The 21303-nt window shown below is 45.4% G+C and overlaps 2 protein-coding genes across 4 annotated transcripts in view; one reads left to right on the forward strand and one right to left on the reverse strand.

The window, feature by feature from the left end:
- The window catches only part of PSMB2 (proteasome 20S subunit beta 2), a 155693-nt gene that overhangs the window by 116384 nt on the left and 18006 nt on the right, over nt 1–21303 (reverse strand). The window lies entirely within an intron of this gene.
- LOC133267507 (protein argonaute-3) overlaps nt 1995–21303 on the forward strand; it is a 28190-nt gene continuing 8881 nt past the window's right edge. The window contains exons 1-9 of one of the 3 annotated variants that reach the window (XM_061449817.1): nt 1995–2068; nt 10906–11077; nt 13350–13470; nt 14008–14216; nt 15257–15393; nt 17969–18103; nt 20279–20366; nt 20510–20657; nt 20939–21058. In XM_061449817.1, coding sequence (XP_061305801.1) covers nt 2050–2068; nt 10906–11077; nt 13350–13470; nt 14008–14216; nt 15257–15393; nt 17969–18103; nt 20279–20366; nt 20510–20657; nt 20939–21058 — 1149 coding nt within the window. In that variant the 5' untranslated portion in view covers nt 1995–2049. Of the gene's footprint in view, nt 2069–2375; nt 2394–10059; nt 10078–10905; nt 11078–13349; nt 13471–14007; nt 14217–15256; nt 15394–17968; nt 18104–20278; nt 20367–20509; nt 20658–20938; nt 21059–21303 lie in introns of those variants that run through there. The other 2 variants (XM_061449819.1, XM_061449818.1) reach the window with 2 other exon arrangements.

Genomic DNA, 21303 nt, shown 5'->3' on the forward strand with positions numbered 1-21303 from the left:
TCCTATGCAAGCATCCCAGCCCTCTCCAATGCTAACAGCTTACAGTTGTGTCATAGGGTCCCAAACTGGAGGCTGTTTCCCATCCACTTGTGCTTCACCTTGCAAACGTGCATTGAGGTACCTATAGAAGATGGATTATTTAGCAGCTGAGCTCTAACTGGGGTTTGAATAACGCTAAGCAATTCTAAGGAAGCTCTTGCTAAAGACGCGTCCTCATTAGATGATTTGCACTGTAGCATTCAGAACGTGTGCTACCAAACTGAGCGCTTGTATGGGTTCCGCACACATCCTGCTGCTGGTTTGGGGATGATAGCTTATTTCATGCCTTGTATTATACCTTACTGTAAACTGAGTCCTACCACAGAACAGAAATCATGTCCTGCAGCTCCTGGGAGAGGTGCCTTGTGCAGCCGGGTCTGAAGGCCAGGAAAACAGGTCGGGCTCCGGGGTTTCGGATGTTAGGTTGGCATTTGAGCCCTGGCCTGGGGTTCTGGTTACAGCAGAACCAGAAGTGCTCACCTGCCTCCAAAGGATATGCGTTCTGCAGAGCTGCCTCCCTCTGCTGTATCTGCTTGATCTCGGGGATCACATTTCCCCTTCCCTTTCAGGATTCCAGCCAAGGAAATGAATATTAGTCATTTACTTTCAATTTGCATGGGTTTGGAATCTGTAACTACATTGACACTTCTTAACGAGCAGTCTCGGGATGATCCTTTTCAATAATGATTCTGAAACCTGGGGTATGAACCTCCAACTCCTCTTCTGCTGGCCCAAAGTCCCAGCTCTTTAATAGCTCCTCAGCCTTTTCTGTGAGGGAAATGCCCCTTTCATCACCAGGACAGAAGGGGATATAACTTCTCCATAACAAGTAGCAGGTCCAAACCTCCTTGGCCAAGTCTCAATGTACTGTTCTTACCCCAAAAAGTGATGTTTTTGGGGTAGAGGGCGCCAGTGCCTGAGCTGGTGCCGAGCTCGGTGCATCCCCCAGTTGCGTTGCTTGCTTCAGCCTCTGCTTGTTCAGTGACAGTTTGTGTGTCGCGGCTGTGGCGAAGCGGTGCTAAACATGGATACAAACACTGCCAAACCTGAGGGAAGAGCAGGCGGGTGCCCTGGGTTGATGCTGATGCAGTGACCCAGGGGCCCCAGGTCATGGAGGCTCCCGGCTCCTCTGCAAACAGGGACAATAACCGGCAGCCTGCTGTCAGTGCGTCGGTTGCTGTGGCAATGGAGGATCGTGTGCAGTTATCGGGGTTGGTTTGGTTCAGTCCGTTTGGCGGGCTGGGAGGAGTTACAGAACCACAGCCTCGTTTGGGGTGAAGGGACCTCAAAGCTCCTCCAGCTCCCACCCCTGCCACAGGCAGGGACCCCTTCCACTGGAGCAGCTTGCTCCAAGCCCCTGTGTCCAACCTGGCCGTGAGCACTGCCAGGGATGGGGCAGCCACAGCTTCTCTGGGCACCCTGTGCCAGCGCCTCAGCACCCTCACAGGGAAGAGCTTCTGCCTAAGAGCTCATCTCAGTCTCCCCTCGGGCAGGTTCAAGCCATTCCGCTTGGCCTGTCCCTACATCCCTTGTCCCAGGCCCCTCTCCAGGTTTCCTGCAGCCCCTTCACGGCCTGGAGCTCCCCTCAGTTCTCCCCTTCAGGCCCCAGCGCTGCCGCAGGCCCGGGCCCGCTCCCGCCGCCTTTCCCGCCCCAGCGCCCCCGTTGCCGGGCAACCGCACCGGCTCGCGCTCCTCGCTCCCGCCCACTTCCGGCCCCGCCTCCTCCTCCCCGCCGCGCCCGGAAGCCCCGCCCCCGGAAAAAAGGGCGAGCGCGCGCGGGGCCCGGCGTGCGGGGGCGGGACTTCCGGCGCGCGCGCGCGCGGCGGTGCGGGGAGCGCGGAGGGGGTCGGCGCGTGCGGGGGCGGGGGCGGACACGCAACTTCCGGGCCTGAGGGGAGCGGGAGCTGCGGGCGCGGAGGGGACGCGCCGGGCCGCGGCCTGAGGGGAGCGGGGCCGCCCCGGCCGAGCAGCGGAGCCCGCAGCCCCCAGCGGCTGCGCCCAGCTCCATGAATGGAAATCGGCAGCGCAGGTGAGCGCGGGCGGCCGCGGGGTTGGGGGGCGCCGCCGTTTGGCCGGGCTTCACCGCGCGGCTTTTACCCCTCCCCCGCCTACCCCATCCCGGCCCCGGCTCCCGCCTGGCGGGCAGGCGCTGTGCCGCGGGTCCCGGCGGAGCGGGTTCGCCGTGTGGTGCCCGCGCGGGGAGGAGCCGCCGGAGCCCCCATGGGGGTCCCGCTGCCGTCGCGGGGGACCCGGTCACCGCGTCCCGCCCGTTTCCCTGTGCCGAGGAGTAATTTTCCCGTCTTTCATAACTCGTGTTTCCCGGGCGGCGGCTGCAGGCCCGCTTGCATAATCCGGTAAGTGATGGTGCCTGGGAGATGCCGCCCTGAAAACCGGAGCTTTCCGCTGCGGGACCCGTGCGCTCTCCGCTCCCCGCACCGGGCAGATCCGGGGCCTGCCCCTCGTGCGGCCGGGCGCTGGGCATGGGAGTTTTCAGGCTTTTGGGACTGCTGCTGCACCGTGTCCAGCCTGAGAGCTTCGGGGGTTTCCCTGCAGTCCTTTGGTCCCTTTGTATGGGACGCTGCTCTCGGTCGTTATAAACCCCATGGTTAAAACGTGCCTTGAGAGTCGGAACTTGAGGTTATCGAGAGGGTTTGTGCCCATGCCTGACGGGACACTGGAAGGACAGTTCAGGTTTGGGCAGTGTTCGCGATGGAGCTGGGTGGTGAAGGGAAGGGTGAGAGCTCCCTGGAGTTCTGTGTCTGTCACCCCAAGAGCTGGTCACAGCGTGAGACTGAAGCTGCCCATGCAGCTCCTGCGTTTTCACCTCCTCCTGTGGAGGTACCTCTGTAACGCACACAGAGAGTGAAGTTAATGATGGATTTGGCTGCAGAAACTTGCCACCTAAGCTGTGCTGGAGCTGGAACTGTTTTAGGAAGCTGCTGGATTTTAGCACTCCGGTGGAGTTCAGCCTTAAGCTTCATCTGTTAAATAAACTTTTAATTCAAACTGGTGCAGTTCTGGTTGACTGCTAAGCAAGAGATTTGTAAGGGTAGCTTGTAAACCTTGTAATTTTCTTTGGTGTAGGTTCACTTGTGTTAGGCTACAGTGCACTAGCTTTTAGGAAAGCGGGTTGTGAGGCACTGCTCCAGAGGGGCCCAGCCTGCTCAGTGCCATGTCCAGCACCATGGATGGTCCTTCGACATCTGCAGTGTTACAAGGTAATGTTAACAAAGATGTTAACATTCCATGGTTTGGGGAACCATGTAGCCACAGTGCTGGCACAAGGGGACACAAATCATCCTTGGCGGAGCAAATAAGGGTTCAAGTTCTGTCATGAAAGGAGAGCAGCATTGATGCGCTTCCATTTGCGGCTGTGAAGGGAAAATACGGGGTAGAATCAGAGTGGGGAAACAAGGATAGGGTTGTGAGTATACCTGGAGTAGAGAATGGAAGCGTGTGCCGGGTGAAGCAGTGCTGTAGGTGTCTTCCTCTTTGTGTGGTAGGCTTGGTCTGTGAAATCCAGGCAGCGTGCCTCCTCTAGTCCGTGTGGTTTGAACATAGAGTAGAAGGATGTGAAGCCGGCTGTTTGGAGAGCTGGTGATGGTGAAGTCCCGGGAACTGAGGAACAGCTGTAAGATGCTCGCTGCAAAAAAGCAGCTCTTGGTAGGAGCTCACATTCAGTGCCATGCGTCGCACTTTCACCAGGAGGGTGCCAGGTGGGCCTCCAAAAGTCAGGTGCATTAAAACAGTGGGCCTGTGGATGCTCTGGGGTATAAATGAGTCAAATAAGAGTGCTCCGTATGTCCTCCCTTGGGTTTCATAACTTGTTCCATCAACGTTCACAGCTTTTTGTGTTAGAAGTGTCAAACTGTTGTGCTTGGGTTATTTTACTGCAGTGTGGTGTGCTTTAATGAAGCATTACAGACACATTTAATCCTCTGTTCACTTTTCTATTCAAACTTGGGGCAGATAAACCACTGAGAATTTGCTTCTCTCTTTCCATGTGAAGAGCAGTGATTTGGGAGGACCATTAAAAGCCACATTTTTGTGGGTGGGGTAGAGGAGGGAAGGGGAATGATTCATAGGTGCCCTCAAAAGTTATTCTGTGTGGTGTGAGATACAATGGAAGATTTCCTCTGGAGTTGTGGTGGACGCTGTTTGACTCACAGGGTGAGCTTTACCAGTGTTTCATCCTTGTTGCTTCACTTCCTCAGTGGTAAAGGTGTTGGGATATTTCTTGAGCTGATTTCCAGTAGAAGCAGAAGGAAATGACAGGAATACGTGGTTATCTGCCTTTCAACACAGCTGATACGTGTTTTAACAACACTGTGATGGAACCCCAGTTTCCCACTGTAGCTAACTCCAGACAATTCCTGCAACGAGGAGCTGAGAGTCAGCTTGCAGCCAGTGGTTTGCAGTTTTACTGGGTAACAGGAAAATGCAGCTGAGAGTCCAAAGACCTGGCTTGAATTGGGAGTGAGAAGCAGCAGCAGACAGGGAGAGCTGCCAAGTGATCAGAGATATCTTGATAACTGAAGACATTTTTCTCTCTCATTAGACTGTATAACCAAACTGTCATGCAAAGCATTTACCTCTTAATTAAAGAAGAGTTTCTAGTTGGACACAAGTCCGTTTGGTTCTTCGTGTTCTTCAGTCACAGGATCTCATTTCTTTGTGCTGCAGTGCATTCTTCTGAAAGCAGTGATGTTTGCCATGGATTTATTGTTTCTTTCACGTTTGTTCACGTGCAGAACTTGTTGGGAGGTAAAGGGAATGTTAGTATTATGTTTTGATAACATGAAGTTGTGTTTTATGCTGCAGGAGGCTCTCTAAACTCAGTGATATGACTGTGTCTGGGATCCCAGTGTTCTGCTCCGAGATATTTCTCAGGCAGTAAGCTGAAAACAAGGGGACTGCTTGCATTTAATCTTGAAACATAAATAGCTTAGGGTGTCCTTGCCCATGGCAGGGGTTGGAACTGGATGGGCTTTGAGGTCCCTTCCAACCCAGACCATTCCAGGATGCTATGGACAGCGCATCTCGCTCTCCAGAGCAGCAATCCAGAGGTAGTGAGTACGGGAAGGAATTACGTAGTTTTCAAACCAGTAAATACGAAGCCAGGAAAATAAAAATGAGTGCATGAAAATCAGCCTATTTCCTAATAAAGTGTTTTTTTCTTTGATGTAAATGCAGGTACATTAGTAAAGGTTTCATTTGGTGGCAAAACGTGGTATACCTGTCCACAACAATAAAGATTGTGTCAGTTTAACTTCCTGAGGTAGGCGTGTGGAAATACGTTCAAGGGAAAAGCGTTGCATTTTCTCTTCTCCCATTAACTTTACAAGGGGCATATAAGTGGCTTTTTTGAGCTTAAAGTTATTTATGATGAGATTTTTTCAATGGTTCAGAAGCATTTATTGTCTTGTAAATGCTTCCTGAACACTTCCCTGTGCTTTCTGGAGCTTCGTTAGGCCAGAGCAAGCCAGCACTCTGGTATTTGCTTGTGCAGTTGGCTGTTAATGATCGCGGCAGCAAAATGTTGCCTTTTGATGGGTTTTAACATGACTTATTATCTAAAAACTTCAAAGCAAAAAAGTCCAACTTGCGAGTAGGAATGTTGAGGAAACGTGGATTGCGTTACTCATAAATAATGTAATGCCATCCAGCGAGGCTGCAGCTACAGAAAGGAGGCAATTTAGGAGTTCTGGCGTAAGGAAGAGCGCGATTATCGGAACCACCATTTAAATATCATCTTCCCCATCTATTTTTTTAATCTAGAATTATTTTTTTGTAGCAAAAGGGTTTTCTGTGAGCTCCACAGGCTGGGCCTCAGAGCCCAAGCAGAGGCCAGGGGCCCTCTGAAAGGGAATCGCTTTCTTCCCCCTCCATCCTCTCCATGGTGAGCTTTCTCCCATGTGCAGGCTCCAGCCTGAGGACAGGAGCTGGTAGACAAAATCTGCCTTGTGTTACTGAGCCAGAGCTTAAGTGATATTTCACCTGTGAAGTCCTCTATCATGCATTCGGGGCTGCTCAGGCACCCATTCAGTTAGAGATTGAGATCTGGTGTATAGGCAAAACCAAAACTAGTAAGTAATCAACTGTTCGTATTTTGGGGGTTTATAATGCTGAAGGCACAGTAGGAAAGAGGGTTATTTTTTGCTGGAAATGTGGTGCTGTCTCTCTGTGAGGAAAGGCTCATGTGACAGAATCTGTATTTTCTATTAGCATCTTGTTAGGAATCAGTGTTTTGCTTCGCACTGTAAAGCCCTCTTGCATGCCAAAAGCTCCAGTTTGCTGTAAAACGGTTTGGTGAAAGTATTTGCAGGTTTCTGTGCTTCTGCTCTTTCTGTTCAGGCTTTATTCCGATGAAGGCTTCGTTTGGTTGCTAGGTAGATTCAAGCCTGTGCGTTGGATGCACGCCAGATGTGTTCTATACTGCTGGCTGCATTGCCATAGAGATTACAGTCAATTTTTGTTGTGTTTAATCTTTATTATAACATCTATAATTCCGTGGAGGAGCAGCATCTGATTCAAAGCTTATTTCAGCCGTTAGAGGGGCTTCCATGTTGGTCTGGAATATTATCTGTTTTGAATGAGAATTGGGGGTCTGAACACTGACAACTGCAGATCTCCACTGGTTTCAAGCTCTGTCAGAGGAAACAGGTCTGTTGGCAGAGGTGCCACATAGTCACGCTTGAAATCAGTTTCGTTGTCCATGTATTTTTAATGGTCCTCCAAACTTCAGCTCTTTGGAAAAGCAGTATTGGGATGAGCGTTTCCCTCAGAACGTATTTCATAACCAAGCCGTTTCATTTGAGCGAACGTTCTTTACCGTTTTGAAACGTTACTTTCCTCATTAAGCCCTTGAAAAGTGACAGTTCTTTTTTTTCTTCTCTCTTTGGGTTTTGTTGGAATGGTAGATTCAATCAGAGCAAAGCTCTTCAAATCGAAGTATCTTCCCTCTCTCAGTAGCAAGCTGTGGGATGTAGACCTTTGACGTGTCACTCAGCCCGGTGCGGCAGGCGTAAATGACCAGCACAGATCATGGTCCTGTGTGTGTTGGGCTGGAGCAGTGATATCCCTTATGTGCCCATGGGAAATACTGGTGTAAATCCCCTGCAATATGCAACAGGGACTCAAGATACCCACTTAGAACGTGTAGCGCATGGTCACGCAGTACATCACTGGGTGCTGCTGGTAAATGGAGGAGATGGAACATTCCTGGTTTAGTATTTGTCTGGTTTGCTGGTATCTTGTAAGGGCTTTTGCTTCTACTTGCCTGTCGAGCATTCACTTGTGAGGAAAAGAAAAGTCTTCTGGCCTTGGTGATTGATGTTCATAATGAACCTGGAGGTAGATGTCCATGAAAGTAGGTTTAGATTAGGTATTAGACAAAGCTCTTCCCTGTGAGGGTGCTGAGGCGCTGGCACAGGGTGCCCAGAGAAGCTGTGGCTGCCCCATCCCTGGCAGTGCTCAAGGCCAGGTTGGACACAGGGGCTTGGAGCAAGCTGCTCCAGTGGAAGGGGTCCCTGCCCGTGCAGTGGTTGGGATTGGATGAGCTTTAAGGTCCTTTCCAGCCCAAACTCTGCTATGATTCCATGAATAACTTCAGCAAATGCTAGGAACGGTAATTTATAACTGGATATACCTTTAGTTCCCAAAGAGGTTATTTTTTCTTGCCTTGTGTTATTACCGATTTAAATGCTCAGTTCAATGTTTCCGTTGCAGGTTTTTCCAGCGTGTTCTGTAAGGAGTAAAATTCAGACGGTTCAAGTTATTTAGTGGTGGATCTTGTATCTTCCTGAAATGTACTTCTTTGCTGTATAAAAGCCTTCCAAGAATCTGAAGCATTCGTTGCAGTTCCTATCTGGGTATTTGTTGTTCTGTGTTATAAATCAGTTGACTTGTCAACGCTGGGGACTTTCCTTAACTGGTGTTAGGAATTAAGTGCTGTTCTGGCAGGCTGAACACGCTCGGGTTATGTTTTATCTTGGATTTTTAAGAACATAACTAGGCATCTGTACTTAACGAATGGCAGAGTAACAATAGTTTCTTGGAGCCAAAGGAGTTTCTCCTCTAAAACTTGTGGGCAACTCAATAGTGAAAGGCATGAAGAGGCTGCGCGCTCTGCCGTAACCCTTTTGCAAAGGGTTTTTGGAGCTTTAGAGCCTTTGGATTTGCAATGGTTAAATAGCATGAACTAATGAGGCTGCCAATCATAGTCTGAGATAGTTAGAATAATACTGCTTTCAGTATTTTTGGGTCGTGTGTTTATTTCCATTAGCTTGACACAGGACTTAGGCATGAGGTGGAGTGAGTCACGGCTGCGATACAGGAGCAGGAGCTGGCCTTGAAGAGCGTCGCTTCTTATTTGTGTTTTACTGGGGTTTGAGTCACAGGTTTGAAGCCAGTGACACAGACTTTCACAATGTACGGTCTGGCAGCGTGGTGCACTTGGAAAGCAGGATATTCCGAGTGGGTGCTGGTGGGCTTGGGCACTGGGAGCAGAGCTGAATTAACAACGTACTCCTTTTTTTTTTTTGAAGAGAACTGATTCAAGGAAGCATATGCATCACACAAAATGATAGCAAAATCAGATTAATTCTTAAAAACTGTTCTGGGATAGTGCGTGGGCCTGCGCTTCTTCCTCATGTATTGGTCGTTTCAGTCCCGTTTGCCACAGTCTGGGTTCTGACTTCTTCCAGGGTGAGCCGTTTCCTGAACAGGGGAGGCTGAAGAAAGCCTTTGTCTCACTCCTGCTGTTCTGGAGTTCAGCTCGCTGCTGTTTTCCAAGGAGCAGAGCTTGGAGGCCTGCTCACGTCCTTGGCTTTGGGCAGAGCGTTTCTTCTGTGGCCCAGGATTTTGCAGCGCCCTGCCTCAGATCAGGATTTTGCCACTGCGCAGCTGATCACTAGGATTCTGTTAGAGGGTGAACAACGGGGTAGCATTCCCATAAAGGAACTTACCAGTTAATAAGTTCTACGTGATGCAGCTTCCAGAGGAGGTGGTGAGAAAGTTTTCAGCCACACCGTATTTCCCATGCTCTTCTTCCCCTAACCCTCATGAAGATTGAATTTCCACTCTTTCTTCTGTGCTTATGTATTTTAGCAACTGGTTTTGCACTTTTCAGTCATTGAGGAGGGTAGACAGGGCAGACCAGACTACAGCAGCCTTTTGCTGTTACCTTTATTCCAGCAGGTTTGTTAGCATTTCCTACAGATAGGAACTAAATAGAAACCATGGTTTGTATGTCTTCGTAGTATTAAAATAAGCTATTGAGTCATTTGTGTCACTCAAATGTTTAGTAGTAACTTTCTGCATATGCTTATATTCTGAAAATATATCTGGAGTAAATTGTAGAGCTGCTTTTACTCGGGTGACAGTATTAAAATGGAGAAAAAGTTGAAAAGAACAGATGCTTGGAACAAGTTCTGTGTAAGCATAGGCTGTGAGGGTGTTTTACATGATGCTTCTTGGTTCATGGTTTTGCTTTGTGGCTCGAAGCCAAGCCCACTCAGAAGTTTTGGGGAGGTTTCTGAGTAAAGGCAGACAAATTTCCCCTCGCTTTGATGTTCACCTGTTCTCAGTACATGGTTTCCTTCAAGATAAGGCCGTGATTTTTTCCAGGAATAGAGATTAATAAAAAGACAAATCCGACATTTTTACCAGCACTTGACATTTTAACTTTTCCGGGAAAATGAGGGGGCTGGAGTCGCTGTCTGCGTCACTGAGTAGGAGTAGAGGGGAGAACTTTAAAGTCACTTAATTGAATGCTCTCTAAATCATGACATTTGTACAATGAGTAATTTTTGTGAAGCTCGGGCTACAGAGCGCTTTGCTTTTGTTGTTGTTTCTTGTCTGGAAAGAGAGATTTCCAAGTGGAGATACCAGTAAGAAATTGTTGAAAGCGGACTGTGTTCATTACCGTGTTTGGTCTTGTGAGGCAGAAGTAACCCAGAGCTGAGTAGTCTCATCTAAATGATGCAAAGTGAATTAAACAGATAACCAGAGGGGAATGTAACATCTATTACTGGACAGGTGGGTTTAGCTGCCTTTCAAATACCCATCCCTTATTGCAGATGTTGATGGTTTCTCTAGGCAGCTATGGGAATTCTTCCCTAATTTAGAAGTAATCAAGAGTTTTAAATCCCGTATCTTAATCTGTGTCTTTCCTCTTCTGGCCGGTCGGCTTTGGCAGTGCAGTTAGCCAGGAGGCAGTGGGTTTACTCGTCATCCATTTTCAGCCAGAAAAGTTCAGGAATAATCTGACTTCCAAAACTAAGCTAGTGATGATGATGAAATGAAGAGTTTATCACAAACAACGTGCATCAGTCTCTTATTCTGCGCAACGTTGTTATTACTGGGATGTTCAGAAGAGATCTGTAAAACGTTTTGTGTTTAATGGCTTTCCACAATAGTAAAGTGTTACAAGGAGAAGCAACGTTGGTTTTGTGGGTTAGGGGAATGTGATTTTCTTCATGCTCATCTGAATCTGAGCTGAAACTCATCAGTAAGAAAACAGGCTAGATGTGGGTGGGGGCTCAAGGAGTTAAAACAGGCAAGTGCTTGGAACTTAATAGGTTATCCTGCTGTTTGATGTGTGCTGTTTGATGCAGGTAATCTTCCCTTCTTCCAGCGTGCTGGCTCTGTTGTCTTCCTGGTTGTCCAGTGCGTTGGTTCAGGGAATTGCCTGAGACTGAGAAAGGGCAGTACATCAGTAAGCTCAATGGGGTACAAGGACGTGTACCTGCAAACACAAGGAGCCTTATGTGTTTTTAAACTGCTGAAGCGTGAGCAGGTGGTACCTTTGCAACACAGCTTCTGTTGTGCTTCTCTCCTAAGCGGTGCTGGTTTTGTCTTCCACAGGACCCGTCGGGGCCCAGCCCCTCCTCATGGTGCCCAGACGTCCTGGCTATGGCACCATGGGCAAACCCATTAAACTGCTGGCCAACTGCTTCCAAGTTGAAATCCCAAAGATTGATGTCTACCTCTATGAGGTGGATATCAAACCAGATAAGTGTCCTCGGAGGGTGAACAGGTAAGAAGATGACATTTGTATTGGAAGTTATATTGAAATAGTTAAGCAACAAACTGGTTTTCCCTTTGTTAATAGATATTTCCTGCAATCAGTATATTTGAAATGGTCTTGGTTAAAGCTCCACCTATGTCCTGTCTCTGCTATACCATTCCATGTAGCACGTTGTATCTCATCTTATTTTCGTGTCTGGAATATATTAGGGTCAGTTAAATCCCATGCTAGGCCACTTTGCTGGTTAAATGGAGAGAATATTGTCATGTTCTGTATCCCTGATCATTTAGTGATCCAGCAAACTGTATGTGTTGAGTGCTGGGTTGCTGGTACAGCTGTTTGTGTTTGGTCTTTGTGTATTTTGTCCTAAGCCTTACAAGTTTTGGGAGCCAGAGAAACCTCAGAAAGAGGAGCTAACTGAAATCCTGACTCTGGAGAGACAATATTTCTTGCTTTCAAAAAGGTTACAACGTTTTGTATTTCCTGTATTGTGAAATCTGTTTCATCAGTGAAAGTCGAGGGTAGCTGAAAAGCAGCTTCTTCCTCTTTCATCTGTAACTTTTTCTTTTACATTCTTAACAATGTCATCTCATATGGGCCTGATTTTGGCCGGTGATTCCCCCCCCCCCCCGCATGCTGCAGGTATGAGGGCTCTTCAAATAGCTATGATTCATTAAAAGGAGAGTAATAAATTGCTAAAATTGGGATAGAATGGTTCTGTGTGAATTAATACTTAATATAATCGTACAGTTATCAAAGGTTCATTTAGTCCTGTATTGTAAATGAAGGATGCTTGTGAAGCTGTGTCCGTGGAGATACAAGGAGAATATCAGCTGCTCTGAACTTAGTGATTTGTATGCCTCATTCTTTCCTAGCGTGATCTGTTAATGAGGATCAGTATCATTTCACTTAAAATCAGTTATCTAAACCCATTTTTTTGTCTGTTGTATGGCCATGCTTGATTAAAATAGGCTGAGGGAGACAAAGCTGTAAAGAACTGCAGCAGTTGCAGTCTGTGAATCTGTGTAGTTGTTTCCATAACAGTGGGAGAAATTACAGCTGTTTGAGAAAAAGAGCATTTGAAATAAGTTGTTTTTAAAATGGCAACTCAATTTTATTTCAAGTATGCAGGAAAAAACCCCTCTGTGGTGCCATTTGTAGGGTGATTTCCAGACCCGGAATAGCTGTTTGTCATAGCTTGCTTTAGCTGGTTATGCATTAGATAAAGCCTGCGTCTTCGGAAGCTTTCAGTTCATGGGGAGAGAGGCAAAAGCATTTGGTTTGGGTTTGTAAAGTAACTCTTTGTGAAATGCTGAGTGTTCCTGCTCACCTAAATAACGGTCATCTGCTGAAGAGCGTGTTTACAGCCGGTAAAACCTTTGCATGCCTTTTCTGAGTCTCGGATTGAGGTTCTAACTGTTCCTTTAGGCTTTTGTTAGGTTGTGTGAAAGTTGGTTGGTTCTCAGAAGTGCATTTTATAGACCAGAGTTAGTTTTAAGTGCTTTTTGAGGTTTCTTATTGTTAGATTTGGTTGCTATAGCCTAGGTGTAACTTTGTCCAGAAGCTCATCAACTTTCTCTTCTACCAGTAAAGACGTTGTCTTCCTTAGTCATGTTATCAACTGGTAGAAGCAGTCATCTGGTTTTTGTCAAGCTAAACTGAGAAAACTGGTTGGATGCAGGCAGCAAACCTGCTATTTTCTTTATTGCCACCAGCTTATACTAAAGTAAGTTAGGAGAATCTGTAATTATGTGCAGATTTGATCAGGCTTTTACTTGATTTTGAAGTAAAAACTGAGGTTAACAATTTGAAGCTAAGCCATTTTTAGGGTACCTCATTTTTGTATACAGTGTGGGCAGAATTCATAACTGAATGGAAGAGCAGATGGAGGTTACTGGGTAGACATAACAGTTTACTGCGTCCATGAACTGGCAGAGCTTTCAGTTGGGAGTTTGTACTGGCTTTCCATAATACTATCTTGTGGTTTTCTTCCAAGGTAAGCGTGTCCTTGTTTCCTATAATAAAGGTTATATGAAGGTCTCAGTTCTAGGACTTTCTGAAATGATTTCAATAACAGTATTTTCCAGTATTTGAGCATTTGCATTAATTCTGATTTTACTCTTTAGTGTTTATCTGTGATTTTAGTTGATGTACGTGAAGCCCCTTTTTGATGCACCAGTGGGTGTTCTATAATTCACTCAAGTCATGTTTGTTGAAATGAGCCGGTTGCAGTCTGATACTTCTTTGGAAACATCTTCAATGTAAATATCACCTTTTCCAGGGAGGTGGTGGACTCAATGGTGCAGCATTTTAAAGTGACAATATTTGGGGACCGTAGACCAGTTTATGATGGGAAAAGAAGCCTCTATACAGCCAATCCACTGCCTGTGGCCACTACTGGGGTAAGAACTAGAAACAAAAATATACCTGTAATAGCTTCGTAGGAAAGGAAAAGCAACAAACCCAACTTCCAGTATTGCTGAGTTCAGAAAAACTGGAATTGACTTACAGCATCTGTGTGGAAATGGAGTTCTTCTGGTGTATTTCCTGCAACTACCAACGTATGTAAATATGCATGCAATATCTGCCTTCAGAGAGAATTTAGCAGCCTCCTTCTACAGAAAAATCTATCAAATACTCGGTTTTACAGACTAATACATTATCTTATTAAGCCCTATTAAAAAAAACCAAACCACAGTTTCTCTGAGATGAAGAGTTTTCTGATTCAAGATGGCAAAAAGTTATGTGATCCTCTTGTGCTTGGTGAGGACCCGCTTCTCTTTGTTTTGTGTATTTGATAACTTACTTCTATCAGATGTGCTCTGTCCTAAATATGTGAGGTTTTGAGTCTCTGGCCCAGTTTTGGAAGGAGTGGAATCTCAAGGCCATCAGGCTCAGGTTAAACAGCTGCCTTTTCTTTCTCCCTCTCGCACACGCAGGTGGATTTGGATGTGACATTGCCAGGGGAAGGTGGAAAAGATCGTCCCTTCAAAGTGTCAATAAAGTTTGTTTCTCGGGTGAGCTGGCACTTGCTGCATGAAGTTTTGACAGGAAGAACCTTGCCTGAGCCTCTGGAACTAGACAAACCTATCAGCACTAACCCTGTTCATGCTGTCGATGTGGTGCTACGACACCTACCCTCCATGAAGTAGGTTCACTGTCTTCCTGCAGTCTGTCTATACCTGAAGTATCCCCAGTGGGAGACCTTCATCCCTGTTTGTTCACAGGTGAAAAGACAAAAATGATCATTCCCCGTATGCAGCACAGCTGGTTAGCTGGACTGACTGAGGGGATTAAAGCCAATTATGCACAAGTGTGGGTTTCTGTAGACATGTAGGCTCCAGAGCAGGTGATGTATTTGAACAGCTCAAGAAATAAGAGACACTTATAATAAGCCTTTAATTGAAATACTGAGGGATTGTAGCACTGCTTCCATGTTTTCTGCTCAACTCAAGCCAAGTAGGGTGACTTGATGGCAGTGACTGTCTGAAAGCACGAGTCTTTAATTCATCCATAACACCCATCAATGGTGCATGCTTCTCACATTTTAAAAACACAGTGGAGACTAGATACGTGTCCTAACAAAGTCTGTGATTCTTTATCTCAGAACCCTGAAACATTAGAGAAGGCCAAAGTGATTTTGCTTTATTTGGTCAGTGAAAATAAAGCTCCTTGCTGGCTTTACCTCCCACAATCCTGGGGGAGCAGCAGAGGTGTTAGTGAGGCATGAAGGTTCCTTAGCAGCTGTTTTCTGAGAGAGAAGCAGGGCTTTCCCTGGTTCTTTGTTTCCACCATAGTTATTACATTTCCCAGAGTCCTTTTTAAAACACGTACAATGAGGTTTGAGGGTCAGTCCAGTGTGTACAGTGCTGTTGTACAAAACCTGCTGTGATGGAGATTATACTTTCTTGAAGTGGAAGATCAGAAAAGGCAAGCTAACTTAGTCCTTGATTTGTTGTGAAAACTGAAGGTCGTTGCTAAAACCAGTGGATGTTTTGTCTCCATTTAAAACCACTGCAACAGGAGCAGCAGCATTTGAAGTGTTATCATTTAAACTTGGTTCTTAGCACGGATTTCTGGTGCACAAAATCCCCACCCAGAATAACAATGCTGCATATTCTAATCTTTATGATAGAACTTTTTATTTGGAAAGCCATAGCATGACCGTGTGCTTGTCTTTTTCACCAGGTATACCCCTGTGGGCCGCTCCTTTTTCTCAGCTCCAGAAGGCTATGATCACCCCTTGGGTGGAGGTAGGGAGGTCTGGTTTGGATTCCATCAGTCTGTTCGGCCTGCCATGTGGAAGATGATGCTCAATATTGATGGTAAGTTGGATTCAGGGTTAGGAATAAAGGTAATGGTGACCATGCCCTGAAGAATAAGTGATCTCAGCATTCAGTCATTTTGCTTGAGTTGGTGGTAACCACGTTTCTCTGTGGTGATAACTTTTGGTGCCATCAGTGCAGAGGATTTAGTAACCAGGATCTACCTTCTACACTGATTTCTTCATTCATACTGTAGATAATGAAGAGTTAAAGAAGCTCAGGGGTATTTTGCTAGAACTTATAGCAGAATAGAAAAAGCTTAAAACTTAATTGCATTATACACAAGGGGTTTTCACTTGAAAAATCCTTGTCTCATTGCTGAGTTGGGAGATTTAGTAGCTTTTTCTTGTAATATCCATATAAAATACATTAACTGTGAAGTCAACCTATTGCAGAAGTTGTAATGATAATAGTAGAGCGAGATTGCAGTGATGAAGTGTAAGTATGCCTCCACTGGCTTCCTGTTCAGTCACTTCAGACCAGACCCATATGACAAAGGCTACCTAGAAATCCCAGTCCTTTTCTGGATTTGTCATCGTGTCAGTGATGGCAGAAATGTACCTGCCAGACTAAAAAAAAAACAATAACCCTAAAATCCTACATAGGAAGGAAAAGCCTGGCATAGCTTGTTTTCCTTACTGAGTTTCTGTGTTGCTGCATCCACAGTGGTTCAGGCCAGTTGCTTAAGATGTGTCTCCGTGCAGCTGCCCACAGAAGGTGTTGTTCAATACTGGCAAGAAAACTCTGTAAACTTTATCACAAACACTTTTGTGAATCGGGCTAATTGAGAAGGGCTTTCTTATGCAAACTCAGATCTGCTTTGCTCCACTTTATTAAGCCCCAGATGAATGCATCTGAGATCAACTGGTGCGTGTGTCAGGCTCCCTGGCTCTCTACGAGCTCTGAGTCTATTTAGTTGCTAAACCCCTATTGAAGAATGTCAGCGTTTGAGATGCAGGTGCTGCCTAAAGTTTTCTCCAATTCACATTCTGTTCTCGCTGTCTGTTTGAAATGCTTTACAAACCCAAGGTAAATAGTCTGTCTTTTTTGCATGAGGCTGAGCATTCTGTCAGGTTACGCTTAGCATCTGTCTTGGAGCATAATAACATTGCAGGTGATACTGAGCTTTCAGGCTGAAAATTTCCAAGTCCATGTGTTCTGGTTTACTTCAGTTGTGGATGGTACCCGTGTGACTTCATAGTTTGTGTAAAATTGCCTTTCAGTCAGCAGCTATAGTATAGCTATTGTTTGAAAATGGATGTAGAAATCCTACCTGAGAAATAACTAGTACCGGTATCAGTGTGGTAGGGACTGCAATAACTACGATTCAGGTGAGACAAGAGTATTAATTTACATCAATTTATTACTTTCTGTGAAGCAAGTGTGTCTTACCAGCATTAAAGCATAGCAAGTAACTCTTGCAGTAGTAATGTTTCAGTCCTTTCTGTGAATGGGAAGCTTCAGACCCGTGTAAGCTGCGGTTTACAGAGCACTGGCTTCGTGTTGTGGTTTGGGTTTGAGGCTGTGAAGATTACATCCAAATCCCGGTGCTTGAGTTTTGGCTTAGTTGTTGAACTTGTGCGAGGTTCTCTGCAGAATGTGTTTGTGTCACTCACGTTGCTGTGGGAGCCAAAGCTGGGGCTGGGGGGGGAAGCTGCTGTGTTCATTCAGTGATCGACATCCGGAGGTGTGGGCCGGGTGCATCGTGTGAAGTTGGCAGCCTCCTGAAGTGACACATCTCTGAAGAATGTTTTGTGTATCAGTGCAGGGATGTGGTGGTTTGGGGACATGAGATCTGCAAAGCTCAGAAAATGCTGGTCAGGTGCTTCTTTTCTGTTGTTGCCCCTTAAAGTTTTAAAAGGACAGAGCAGTTTGCTTGTATCTGAGCTGCATCTGGTGCCACCTCCCCTTTCCTACCAAAAGGTATGGTTTCCGTTGCTTGTCACTTTGTCAAGCAGATCGTTTATGGTCTCCTTGCCATGGAACGAGTTAACTGCCCTGCTCAGAAACAGTATATTGTCACTTAATGTGTCATTAGTATGCAGGGAGGGAAAGAGATTTTAATAGATCAACGGTTGCACTCACCACTACACTAATGTAATTGATGCACAGTCAAAATAGTGCTCATGTTCCTACGAAATATTGTTTTAGGAACTTAGCAGATCATATCATTGACAAAATTATATTGCATATTGAATAATCTTAGCGTTTCATGTGAACTCTTCAGCAGAGAGACATTAATAATGCCTCTGCTCGCAGCTCCATACCGAGTTGAAAGAGAACATCTCTCTGGGGCATTACCGTTCTCTAGAAATAAATGTTATCTGGGGAAAAAGCCTTTCAAAACCTTGAAACGCAAAGTGGTTGCAGAATGCCTGTGCTGGAGACCGAGTCACTGTGGGCCCCACGCTGGCTGTTGTGTACTCAGTTGTTGCGAGGCTTGCTAATCTGTTTAAGAAAGTGTGCTGCACGTTTGCTTGAGGGTCACGTGGAGTTTTCAAAAGCACTCATTTATGTACTGCCTCACAACAGCCTCACTTGGGCTTTCTGACACAGAATGTTTTGTTCCTTTTAGTTTCTGCCACTGCCTTCTACAAAGCACAACCTGTAATTCAGTTTATGTGTGAAGTTCTTGACATTCATAATATTGATGAACAGCCAAGACCTCTGACTGATTCTCATCGGGTAAAATTCACCAAAGAGATAAAGGGTGAGTAGGAACAGATCTGTTCTGTCCCACGTAACACAATCAGGCTGATTCTAAGGGTTTTGTTTTAACTGGAACCCTGGTTAGCATGCATCAGAAGAGCCCTGGAACTGCCAAGAGAACTGCAGTATGCCCTGTCTGTGGTTCTTATCCTGAATGAAACAATGCAGCTCTACAGAGAGATTAAAAATGCTGTATGTTCCCAGTGGCTTTAAGAGGGCAAAGGAAAGCGTGTTGTTTACTGCCTGGGTAGAGGTAAGTGCTCCTGCCTCGCTGGATGACCAGCCTTATATAAGCGACGGTCACTGAGGCCACGGTTGTGTTGTTCTGTAGAGCTCCTGCTGTTTAAATGCCAAGGCAATGAGAAAATTGATTTCCAAGCTAACATCATTGATTCTTTGAAAGTAACTGATTGCTTTATGGAAAAACAAGTACCACTTGCAAACTTGCAGCTGAGGGCCAAATTGCATTCCAAAGAAATTGCATAAGCTGCTGGTTGGAGTAGGTTCACTCCATATATGCTACTTTACTTTGAGTATTCCCATATCCTTTTGTTCCAGTGTAATTTGCAGAGAGAAAAGCCTTGAAAGGGCATAGCTCTCTAAAGCTCCGCTCTCAAATACTTGTGTTACTTGATGCAGGATTAGATTCTATTGAAATGCTGGGCAGCAAAAAAGTAAATTTGAAGTTAGAATTTAGAAATAATAAACTTAGAACAGTCATTGGGGGGAAAAAAATGTAATTATTTTGTAGCTGTCCTCACATGCCTCCTTTTTACATCTGCCCATCTGTCTTCATTCTGGAGAATGAGAAGCTGTCTCTGCTTGATCTTGGATGCCTCAGACACTGTGTTACCATAGTCAGAAAACCTCGAGAGGTTACCTTTGCTGTCAATATTTGGTTTTACTACTGTAGTATCTGGGAACTCCAGCCAAGATGTGATGTTCATAGTGAAACAAACCCTGCATTAAAGACTTGGCGGTCTGTGAACAGCTCTGTGGGAGGGTAATGCCTTCTGTAGTGTCACAGCAAATTAATGACAGAGCAGTGAATGGTTCCAGATAGCTCCGTATTCACAACCCTCTTCCTTGGCCACACTGCTTCATGGTGTCTTTTTTGTGTTTGCTCTTCATGCTGTATCAGGGCAGTGGTAGTTTAGTTTTGATGATGCCGTCCTCTAATGCTGGTGTTAGTGTTGTCAGGGATCGATGAAATACGGTTGATATGTCTTTGGGATGTCTGTGTCCCTGATAAACTGAACACAGTATCTGCTTTCTTGTACTTTGGGACCTGATTTGATGTGGGGTATTCAGTCCATTGCCCACAGTCCGCATGAGCCTTAACAGGACAAGTCGTCCAGCTGCTTCCTCAAAAGCCTTCACTAGTAGACCATAGGTTGGATCTTCTGGATAACAAGGCTTTGTTTTTAACTGCCTTCTCTTCCACGGGCTGAGGAAAGACACAGCAGTGCATCAGTGCTGTGCAGCACTCCTGTGATAAGCTCAGCACTCCCAGCAGATGTTGAGTCTACTCGCTGTGTACAGTGCAGACAGTGAGTGCCTAGTCAGTAGAAAGAGCTGCTGAAAGCCTCTTGAAGCTGTCACTGTTGCTGCTGTTATTATCGTGGATAGAGAGAGAAGCCTGGCGTGCCTCTGGTATGTAGGCTGAGTGCTTTTAGGCAAGATCTTCAGCTGCACAAAAGCTCAAGTTAAATTTGGTCAGTGAAATTAAAGAAAATTACAGGCTGAATGAGGACACAAAGTTGGGGAAGTGAACAATGAGGTAGAAATCTGGTTTTGCCCTTTTAGTTTCAGTTGTATGGGAACTGCTAGTTTTAAGAGGCATTCAGCATTGAGAACGAGAACAAAAGAAGATGGTGAAGACAGTGTCTGTGTCTGAGATTAGTCACATGCCTGTTAAATGAAGCTGCTACAAGCAATTCAGGTGACATTGAACGTTAAATGTTATACATTATGATTTGGTTTTGAGGATAATGCCTGATTAGTCAGAAATCAATTAATAATGAAAGTAAAATGCTTAGAGAATATAATTTCTCCTGTTGTGCCATTTGACGCTGACTATCAAAGCTGGTAGAACATGCTCTATTGTGTGAAACCTTGTCCCCCGTGGAGATTTTTGTGTAGTTGTGACATTTTTTTCTGTGCTACTTTTCTGCAGGTCTCAAGGTAGAAGTGACTCACTGTGGAACGATGAGAAGGAAATACCGCGTTTGTAATGTAACAAGAAGGCCTGCAAGTCACCAAACGTAAGATGCCTTTTGTCAAAGCATAAACTGTGATACCTTAACACTGAATGTGTAACAGGGCCTAACATCGTGTGAATTTGGAGGGTGTTGATATTTGCCAGCTAAGATTTCTGTCCATTTTATTAAAGTGTGCGTCTTTTCAGCTTTCCTTTACAGTTAGAAAACGGCCAGACGGTGGAGAGAACAGTAGCACAGTATTTCAGAGAGAAGTACAACCTCCAGCTGAAGTACCCTCATCTTCCCTGCCTACAAGTGGGACAAGAACAGAAACACACCTACCTGCCTTTAGAAGTAATGAACTTACTTTGATAAGTCAGCTTGTTGTTGGTAGGCTGCATCACTTTGCAGGAGGTTTAAGAACTTGTGTGCTTTGCAGTACAAACATGTTCCCATATTTACATGCTCATTCTTCTATTTCACTGAAGACTTCTTTAGTGCTTTAAAGTAAGACTATGCAGTTGATTAAACACACTGGGATGTGTTTTGCAGTGATAGTGGTGTGTATTGATGTTATGTTGGGATCGGTTTCTAAGAGCTCCTAATGTGTATTGACGCTTCTGCCTTCCTTTCAGGTATGTAATATTGTAGCTGGCCAGCGGTGTATCAAGAAACTGACAGACAATCAAACATCGACGATGATAAAGGCCACAGCGAGATCTGCTCCAGATAGGCAGGAGGAAATAAGCAGATTGGTTAGTTCTTTACTTTCACTTTGGTGTGATACTGCTCACTAAATGACACTGCACTAGATACCATGTATGCAAAACCTTCTGATGTGACCAACCTTGTCTCTGCATTCCTTCCAGCCCTTAAGTTAAGAGATTTTACCTACTTCTTAAAAGAGGATTTATTTAAAATAGCTTGCAGAGGTAGGCCTTTTTTTTCTGTTAGTAGTTTGAAGGTGGTGGCATCTTCTGTACTTGAGACGTTTGGCTGC

Source organism: Pezoporus flaviventris, unplaced genomic scaffold (assembly GCF_033815535.1).
Source record: "Pezoporus flaviventris isolate CSIRO_AGI_PZ_B2104156 unplaced genomic scaffold, CSIRO_AGI_Pfla_v1 ptg000008l, whole genome shotgun sequence".
NCBI classification, from domain to species: domain Eukaryota; kingdom Metazoa; phylum Chordata; class Aves; order Psittaciformes; family Psittacidae; genus Pezoporus; species Pezoporus flaviventris.